Raw genomic sequence first — 10,353 nt, forward strand, 5'->3', positions numbered from 1 at the left:
ACCAGTAATGAAGGATATAGAATTGTTGGAAGGGATCACAAAGGCCATTTAGCCCAACCGTCTGCCAGTGCAGGAAATCGAATTTATATGGCAACCCTACTTGTGAAATCCTTCTCTAAGCACGGGTTTCCACAAGTGCAACTATTGCATTAGATTCCTCCAGGGAGCAGCATTAAATCTACCCTTGTGTTAATGGACAAAGAATGTTGAATAGTCCTGGTTATTAGTTTTTAACCTCAAAAATTCACAGCTTATTTTTCAGTAAACCACTTCCAAGATGCCCCTGTTCATGCTAATCTCTTTTTCTGTACTGGGTTGCCAATAATGTGTGTGTGTGTGCACGTGTGTGTATAGTGTAAAGAGAGTGACAAATAATGGTATGACTTGGCTCAGAATCTCAGCAAACACCTGTGTGTGTAACCAACAAGAGCAACCCTTCATGGACCCTACACCATGAAAAATGATGCCTCTCTGGAAGACTGTCTTGGAAATTGACAGTGATGTCTGAGCTTGTGGCAGGTGATAGAGGAGGATCCAAATCTAGTAACTCATAAGAAGCCAGTGCCTCAAATTTACTGCCTATCCATTTCACTGGATGACCCAGACTTTGACAATGAAGGGAGAGAAAGATGCCAGAATTTCTAGCCACTTAGAAACACAGGCAGCTGCCTTGTACAGAGTCAGACCATTGGTCCACCCAGCCCAGTATTGTCTATATTGACTAGCAGTGGCTCTCTAGGGTTTCGGACAGACTCTTCATAGAATCAGAATTGTAGGAGTTCAATCCCTGGAGACGCCAGGGATTGAACCTGGGACCTTCTGTATGCAAGGCAGATGCCCTACCACTGAGCTACAGTCCTTCCCTCACTTTTCTGCATGCCTAAAATCTTATCCCCACCAGTGGTCTCTCCCCTAAACTGAAAAACCCCAAATGCTTGACTTTCTTTATCGGAGAGGTGCTCCAACGCTTTTGTCATACTGGTCGCTCTTTTCTGTATATTTTCTACTTCTGGCACCATCCTTTTCAGCCTAAGGCAACCTTTGGTTCCATCTGTCTTTTGCAGGGCTACAATGTTCATCAACCCCATCCAACACAGCCTGATGAGAGTTGTAGTCCAAAACAGCTGGAGGGTACAGTCGTACCTTGGTTCTCGAACAGAATGCGTTCCAGCAGTCCATTTGACTCCCAGAACCATTTGAAAACCAAGACGTGGCTTCTGATTGGCTGCAGGAGTGTCCTACAGCCAATCGGAAGCCAAGGAAGCTGCGCTGGATGTTTGGCTTCCGAAAATAGTTCGAAAACCACAACCCTCACTTCTGGTTTTCGATCATTCCGAAGTGGAAACGTACGAGTTCCAAGGCGTTCAGCAAGCAAAGTGTGACTGTACCAGGTTGGCAAAGACTGTATTAAGGGATAAGACATCTATACTGTCCTGAAGTCACGACCTGCTGCCATATCTATTCTTTTGGATAGATTTGTAGCTGTTGCAGCAAAGAGCTGTAGCAATTTTACTCAGCGGAAACATTTGCTCCGTTCTACGCAACTTGTTTTCTGGTAACATGCATTCAAAGCTGGAGTTTTAACAATAGTTTCCCTTCTGGCATTTGAATCATACAAAAGAAAACCCACCTTTTCCTGGAGGAATTGTGCCCCGGCACACAGAGAAAGGCATGTGAACAACAAAAGAGATGCCAGTTTCATGCCCTGAAGAATCAGACCCACAGAGGTCGGTTGGCGGCTATTAAAATCGGAGCGTTGAGCTTGCAGCCCACCCGCCCCCACCCTTGCCGGATTTGAACTAATCTCCTTGCACCGCCAAGCAGGGCTTTGAAACTAAGCAAATATTCAGCACCCAGAATGAAAAACAACTTGAGGCTGAGGAAGGCTGGGCTAAGTTTCAAAAGAGTCGGACAGCAGCCACAAACGCACACAAAGGTTGCAGAGGGAAAGCATTGGTCTCTCTCCTGCTAGCCTACTCTCAAAATTATGTCTTAAACCTGTTAGGACATTGACAGGCAACCTCTTTTACTTGAACATTCATCCCCATTTGTTTGCAAGGAGGGTAGAGGACTTTGCGCCAATGGGAAAGTACCATCCCAGAGTTTCCAGTGCATTTTCCTATCAGTTTCCTGCGCTTTTTGCACTTTTGTCTAGCTTGCAAGTTTCCCGTTGGGACATCTGGTTGGCCACTGTGAGGACAGAAGGCTAGACTACATGGGTCATTGGCCTGATCCTCTAGGGAAGCAGGTTTGTTGCACAAGGAGACCTCCCATTTGATTATCACTGCGTGACCTGAACCTGCCTGGGCATGACTGGATCCCACCCCAAAATAGCCACAGTCTGAAAGTGCCTTTACCCCATCTGGGTTGTTCCTACAGAACTAAAGGAAGCAGACCAGGCAGCAAGAAAGACAAAAGGAACCCAATTCGGCTTCAGGGACACTTGGTAAACATGAGCAGATACGGTTTCCCTCCTTAAAAATGACCAAAAAACCACCATGCAGTTGTAATATTTATATAAATATACACAATATATAAAACAGTCGACGATCTTGGATTCGAAAATACTGCTCAGAACAACAGATTAAGTTTAGGTTACAAAACGGTAGAATCCAGTACCAGTCTTGACTCCTGTGTCAACCCCACTGAAATGATCGAAGCTTATGCAAAAGCAAGGCTGTAAATTAAGAGTGCAATGTAAACGAAAAAAGAAAAATTGGGAATTGAAACCTTGAAAAACTGATTACTTGACCAGACTTTTGGAACCGGGATGGATTTTTATTTAGAGGCAAAAATACTGACACGGTCATTAATAAAAAATAAATCCAAGTGTGAAATTCTCCTCCTTATCGCACAGCTTAATAGTTAACAACATACACTGAAAAGTTTTTAAAAAAACAAAACCCAACACTTTTAAGGCAAGTGTGTAGGGAGGACATCTTACCCTATTAGTGCCCTGCCCTTTGAACACAGGGAAGCTCTGACCCTCAAGCCAGCTTTTGCACAATCCCACTGACTTCACATCACTGAGACCACTTGGGATCACAGCCATAGTCCAGTTTTGCTCCAAAGATGCAAATTCGAGGAGCCATTAAAAAATCCAATTCTAAAACGATCTAATACTCCTGTCTTCCCAACCACATGAAGTGTGCCAATTGAAACCAGCTTTACATCTTAAGCAATGCTTGCTCACCTTTAATACACAGCGAATCCCTTTGGATCATTTGAAACAGTACAAAACAAGGCAATCCCCCCACCAACCCGGAATATTTACAACCAGGATGGCTTTCCCAAAGCTAACCAAACACCTGCTCTCTTTTTTTTCTTCCCCGGCTTGATTTAGAGTGCAAATTCTCCCATTTACATATAATTTAAAAGAAGCAGATCGTGTGTGTGTGTGTTTTGTTCCCACCCGAAGCTTCTAGTTCAGAAGCGACGCCACGAAATCGGTACAATTTGGGGATCCAACCCCCCCCCCAAAAAACCCAGAGGAGTCCTAAATGCAACGGGGAGTTCCTGGGCGCGATTCCTTTTCTTCGCAAAAGAGAGTTTTCTTGGGAAGAAGAGACAAAAGCAGTTTAAAAGGGAGAGGGGAGGGAGCGCTGGTTTTCTGCCAAGGCGATCGCCCCTCGGAAGCTCGACGGCGAGGCCGAGAGACGCGCCAACGCCGCTGCCGCGGCTCCCCGCGAAGTCCCCGCTGCGCTGGCTCCGACGGCCGCCGTCGAAGTTCCCCTGCCGGGGGCGCCTTCAGACGTAGTTCTTCTTGTCGTACTCCCCGTTGGAAGTGGCGGCGTTGGTGGCGGGCCTCCTGGGAGCCGAGTACTTGACGGGGAAAGCCGAGGGGTCTCCCTTGCGGGCGCAGGAGCAGCAGATGAGCGAGCCGCCCACCATCAAGAGCGCGGCGGCGGCCCAGCCGAGGTACAGCGCCGCGCCCATCTCCCGCTTGCGCGACGACGGCACCGAGGGGTCGTAGAAGTTGCCGATGACGATGTTGGCGTACCAGCAGGGCGGGATGAGCACCAGGAGGCCGCAGGCCACGAAGAGGCCGCCGCCCACCGCCGCGATCAGGTCCTTGGCCTTGCCGGGGCGCACGCAGTTGGTGCACTGTGCGCCCACCACCGTCACCAGCAGCGCCACCAGCCCCAGCAGCGCCCCGATGACCATCAGCGCCCGGCCGGCCTGCGTCTCGGGGCTGAGCGCCAGGATGGAGTCGTGCACCTTGCACTGCATCTGCCCCGTGCTCTGCACCACGCAGTTCATCCACAGGCCCTCCCAGGTGCTTTGCGCCACCACGATGTTGTTCTCGATGAAGGCCGACACCTGCCACATGGGCAAGCCGGCCACCACGATGGCCCCCAGCCAGCCCAGCAGCGACAGCGACAAGCCCAGGATTTGCAGCGCGGCGGACGCCATCCCGGCGTCTGGCCTCGACGGCGCTTCTCCAAAGACGGGGTGGGATCTGACCTCTGGATCTCCTCTCCTCCGATCAGCCCGGGTCGCCTCTTTCAGCCTTGCTTCTCCTTGCGTCTCCTGCAAGCCCGCTCTGCCGCCTGAGTCTCATGCAGAAGCCGCCCCGACGTGCCTCTTTATAGAGGCGGCCGCGATGCCCGGGCAGGCGGACCCTGGCTGCCCCCGCCGGAGGGCCTCCCCCGCCCAGGCGCGCCGTAGCCAATCGGGAGAGGGCAGCGGCCCCCTCGCAGCCAATGAGGGGGCTGCGAGGCAGCGGTTGAAACAGGGCAACACAAAGACGCGTGCGGGTGACTCACGGTTCGACGGGGCGGGAGGGAACGGAAGCCGCTCGCCGCCCGCTCCTCATCCCCTTGTGACTGCGGTGGGGAAAGGGGGCCATGGGGCAAAGGTACTTCCCAGGGTTTAGAAAAGGAGAGAAAAAGGGGGAAGGCTCCGTCTGTGCCAGGGAGGTCGCTTGCGTCCCGTGTGAGACGTGCGCCAGGCAGGAAGATAAGAGAAGCTCCCTTTTGAAACCTTGCCAGTCAGTGTTGGAAATGCACCAATGGTCTGACTCCCTATAAGGCAGCTTCCTCTGTTCTCACGAAGATTAGAGTCCAAAACTACCTGCTTGCATCAGTGGGGAGAAATCTTTCCCTCTGGGAAAGAACTTACTTTTTTAAACATTTGGTTTAATTTACAGTGGTACCTCAGGTTACATACGCTTCAGGTTACATACGCTTCAGGTTACAGACTCCGCTAACCCAGAAATAGCACTTCAGGTTAAGAACTTTGCTTCAGGATGAGAGCATAAGTTGTGCTCTGGTGGCGCAGCAGCAGCAGCAGCAGGAGGCCCCATTAGCTAAAGTGGTGCTTCAGGTTAAGAACAGTTTCAGGTTAAGTACAGACCTCCGGAACGAATTAAGTACTTAACCCGAGGTACCACTGTATTGTACAGTCATCTCTCCGGTTACAGACACTTCAGGTTGTGCGTTTTCGGGTTGCGCACCGTGCCGAACCCAGAAGTACCGGAAAGGGATACTTCCGGGTTTCGGCGCATGTGCAGAAGAGCTAAATCGCACTTTGCACATGCGCAGAAGCACTGAATCACGACCCACACGTGCGCAGACACGGCGCTGCGGGTTGCGAATGCTGCGGGTTGCGAACATGCCTCCCACACAGATCACGTTCGCAACCTGAGCGTCCACTGTATTTCTAGACTGCTTTCCATTCAAAGCAGATTACAAACAATAGCATTATAACAAAAAAACTGATGTGGAAGTGTGTAGAACAAAATTTAGGATTGGGATTCGAACCGCTGACCTTCCGATCGGCAAGCCCAAGAGGCTCTGTGGTTTAGACCTCAGTGCCACCTGCACCCATGAAACAACAAAAACTGATGTGGGAATGTGGAGAACAAAATTTAGGGTTGGAAAAAATGAGAAATGCATAGAAACTGAAATTGACAGATCTGTCCATCCCTAGTTAGTAAATAAGTACTAATTATTGGAACCTTTTAATGAGGGTGAAAGAAGAGAGCGCAAAATATGGTCTGAAGCTCAACATCAAAAGAAGAAGAAGATCATGGCCACTGGGCCCATCGCCTCCTGGCAAATAGAAGGGGAAGAAATGGAGGCAATGAGAGATTTTACTTTCTTGGGCTCCATGATCACTGCAGATGGTGACAGCAGCCACGAAATTAAAGCACGCCTGCTTCTTGGGAGAAAGGCGATGGCAAACCTAGACAGCATCTTAAAAAGCAGAGACATCACCTTGCCAACAAAGGTCCGTATAGTTAAAGCCATGGTTTTCCCAGTAGTGATGTATGGAAGTGAGAGCTGGACCATAAAGAAGGCTGATCACCGAAGAATTGATGCTTTTGAATTATGGTGCTGGAGGAGACTCTTGAGAGTCCCATGGACTGCAAGAAGATCAAACCTAACCATTCTTAAGGAAATTAGCCCTCAGTGGTCACTGGAAGGACAGATCATGAAGCTGAGGTTCCAATACTTTGGCCACCTCATGAGAAGAGAAGACTCCCTGGAAAAGACCCTGATGTTGGGAAAGATGGAGGGCACAAGGAGAAGAGGACAACAGAGGACGAGATGGTTGGACAGTGTTCTTGAAGCTACAAACATGAGTCTGACCAAACTGCGGGAGGCAGTGGAAGACAGGAGTGCCTGGCGTGCTCTGGTCCATGGGGTCACGAAGTTGGACACGACTAAACGACTAAACTTCAACAACTAATTATTGGTTAGTCAACCAAATGTTACTCTTCTGTTAGCCTTTATCTTTTGCCAGACGGTACTTAAGAGTTACTGCAGCAGAGGAACAGAAGGCAAAATTGTTTTAAGAACACCTAATCCCCATTGACTATCGAGGAAGGCGGGGGATCATGAAAGGCAAATATTGCATTTAGTAAGCATCTCCCTCCCGTTGCTTGTTAGGACAAACTCTTAGATCTTTCGAGATGTATCACTTTGGAAGATGAAAAATATACAGCCCAAGTGAAGTTTTGTTACTCAGCCCTAAACCGATTTAATCCCACTGCAACTCGTCAAGCAGAATCAAGTGGTGATATTATAATTCTCTATACACATCTACTGAGAAGTAAGTCACTTTGTGGTTTTTCTAAATATCTTTTTCCATTTTACAATATTCAACAATAACTATAAATCACACACAAATCCAATAATGTTTTCTGCTGCTTTCCTCCCTCTTCTGCGGTTTCTTATTTTTCTATCAAATTCTTACTGCATATCTTAATTTATCCTTTTTACCCATTTGTCCTTTTTAATTCCCTTAGCATCCTTGCTGCTTGTGTTTATATCAATGCTGCTGATGTTTCTAATTGTTTACAGTTTGTTTTCATATGTATTCAATAAATTTTCCCCATTCTGCTACAAAGTATTTATCATCCTGATCTCTTAACCTTCTGGTAAGTTTCGCCATCTCTGCGTATTCCATCCATTTTAGTTGCCAATCGTCTCTTTTTGGGGTCGGTTTCTCTTTCCAGTTTTGTGCATATATCATCCGGGCAGTCATGGTAGCATACATAAATGGTTTTTTTCCTGATCTTTCGGCACCTCTTCTCCAAGTATACCTAAAAGGAAAGCTTCTGGTTTTCAAACAAAAGTTATTTTAAACCCCCCCCCCCCAATTCATTATAAATCATTTCCCAGAAGGCTTTTGCAACTTTACAGGACCACCACATGTGAAAAAAGTACCTTCTTTCTTTTTACACTTCCAACATATATTGGATTTAGACATACATTTTTTCCAGCTTGCTAGTCATCAAATCTAGACAGCATCTTAAAAAGCAGAGACATCACCTTGCCAACAAAGGTCCGTATAGTTAAAGCTATGGTTTTCCCAGTAGTGATGTACGGAAGTGAGAGCTGGACCACAAAGAAGGCTGATCGTCAAAGAATTGATGCTTTTGAATTATGGTGCTGGAGGAGACTCTTGAGAGTCCCATGGACTGCAGGAAGATCAAACCTATCCATTCTTAAAGAAATCAGCCCTGAGTGCTCACTGGAAGGACAGATCGTGAAGCTGAGGCTCCAATACTTTGGCCACCTCATGAGAAGAGAAGACTCCCTGGAAAAGACCCTGATGTTGGGAAAGATGGAGGGCACAAGGAGAAGGGGACGACAGAGGACGAGATGGTTGGACAGTGTTCTCGAAGCTACCAGCATGAGTTTGACCAAACTGCGGGAGGCAGTGGAAGACAGGAGTGCCTGGTGTGCTCTGGTCCAGGGGGTCACAAAGAGTCGGACACGACTAAATGACTAAACAACAACAGTCATCAAATACCATCTATACATCGTCTTCATGCAGTTTTCTTTTAATGCATAGCATGCTGTAAATTTTACATCTCATTTCCAAGATCTTTCCCATGCTTCCATATCAATATTATAACCTATATTGATTGCCCAATGTATTTCTCCCTGGCTTAGGAGAAAGGCAGGATACAAATACTAACAACAACATTTTAACCCTTTGTGGCATGCACTCCTTGTGAGATACGTCTTTCTCCCTCATTATTAATGTTCAAGAGGAACTTAAAATTCCTGTTCACCCTGGCAAAAGAGTCTGTCAATAGTGAAGTTATCAGGTGTGTGCATGTGTGATAGTTTTAAAATATTTTTAATGGTTTTTAAATATGTCTCTTATTTTATTTTTAATGCTTTGTATATGCTTCAGATAAACCTTTTGTTTTTAATGGTTTGTAAATATTTCAAATATTTATTTTCTTTTTAATTGCATTGTTTTCATAGCCTGGTGTTTGCTGTCCTGGGTGCCTTTGGGAAGAAGAGTGGGGTAATAAATTTGGGGGTGGTCTCTATTGTTAGCCCCGCTCAGAACAGACCCATTGAAACTGAGGGCACAGCTAACTTAGAGATATTCCTTTCAAGGGGTTTACGCTGAATGGAATTTAGTTGGAGGCAGCTCTTAAGAAATAAATAATCGCACTGAGCAAGGAGTATGGTAAAAGAAAGTGAGGTGGAGACCAGGGCAGGGGTCAGAAACCAGGGGCGGATTTAGGTTTGATGAGGCCCTAAGCTACTGAAGGTAATGGGGCCCTTTATTTGTCAATGACAAATTGTTGCTGGTTTTTTGTGTTGAATATATGAGAACCAAGGTACCCCACTGTATATAGAAAAGAGCAAACCAGTGATATTTTAGGGAACAGGCTAGCAGGTGGGGCCCATTACTTACATCAAAAGGTAAAGGTAAAGGGACCCCTGACCATTAGGTCCAGTCGTGGCCGACTCTGGGGTTGCGGCGCTCATCTCGCTTTACTGGCCGAGGGAGCTGGCGTACAGCTTCCGGGTCATGTGGCCAGCATGACTAAGCTGCTTCTGGCGAACCAGAGAAGCACACAGAAACGACGTTTACCTTCCCACCAGAGTGGTACCTATTTATCTACTTGCACTTTGATGTGCTTTTGAACTGCTAGGTTGGCAGGAGCAGGGACCGAGCAACAGGAGCTCACCCCGTCGCGGGGATTCGAACCGCTGACCTTCTGATCAGCAAGCCCTAGGCTCTGTGGTTTAACCCACAGCGCCAACCGTGTCCCTACTTACATCATAGGAGTCTACAAAATACAAAACACTGTTGCTGTATATAGGTTTTATTTTATTTGTTTTTTATCTTATAATTTGGAAACGTACATCCAGGTTTTTTTCCCTTTAATTTTTTTGGGGGCCCCCAAGAGAGCGGGGCCCTAAACTATAGCTTGTTTAGCTTATATTTAATCCGGCCCTGGCCGTTGCCCAAGGATGTCTCCATCTGACGTTCAGCCAGCCCTCTGATCCATGTGGCCGTACGACAAATGTTCCACCCTTCCCTATGCAACTTTCCTATGCGTAATTAATTATCAGAAGTATTCCTCCCCCCCCCCCGTTATGACATCAAAACACACGCCCCGTCTGCCTTAAAACACCTGCATTTTCACTCTGTGTTGGAGGAATTACAGTATACGGCACTAATTATCAGACTCCCTAGTGAGTTTCAAGGCAGAGGTTGGTGTCCGGTTGCTGCCAGAGGCTTCCTGAAACGAGGCGATGCAATTGTGGCCGTTGGTTTGCTCTCTGTGAAAAGAACAATAAAGCCAATTAATTTCCGTGGACCTCATTTTTCTAAGATGACGAGGAGGTTTGCGTTATCCTTAAGCGGTCCGATCCACCCCTTCTCGGTATGAAAAAGAGCGATAGTAAAATGATCTCGGCAGAGTAACTCTGCCCTCCATATTAACTTCATTTGAAACGACAGCAACACAACAATATGTATATTTATTTAGATCATTTGTACCCCACTCTTCAAACAAAAAGAATTCCACAGTGGCTTATATGTAATGTAATGTTAAAACACGACAATCCCTGCCGTTGGGCTTACAACCTA

General features: G+C 47.0%; 1 protein-coding gene across 1 annotated transcript; it reads right to left on the minus strand.

Annotated features, from left to right (window-relative positions):
• Nucleotides 1–2,499: 2,499 nt before the first annotated feature.
• CLDN5 (claudin 5) lies at nucleotides 2,500–4,574 on the minus strand. Its single transcript, XM_080985371.1, has one exon. It carries the CDS (start codon nucleotides 4,411–4,413, stop codon nucleotides 3,748–3,750), a length of 666 nt encoding a protein of 221 aa, XP_080841497.1. The 5' UTR covers nucleotides 4,414–4,574; the 3' UTR covers nucleotides 2,500–3,747.
• Between the last annotated feature and the right edge of the window lie 5,779 nt (nucleotides 4,575–10,353).

The sequence above is a fragment of the Podarcis pityusensis genome (assembly GCF_964106645.2).
Source record: "Podarcis pityusensis genome assembly, chromosome: 16".
NCBI lineage: Eukaryota > Metazoa > Chordata > Lepidosauria > Squamata > Lacertidae > Podarcis > Podarcis pityusensis.

Bases quoted from the DNA above. Each gene is read 5' to 3' on its own strand.
- CLDN5 (XM_080985371.1), bottom strand. From the start codon at position 4,413: ATGGCGTCCGCCGCGCTGCAAATCCTGGGCTTGTCGCTGTCGCTGCTG.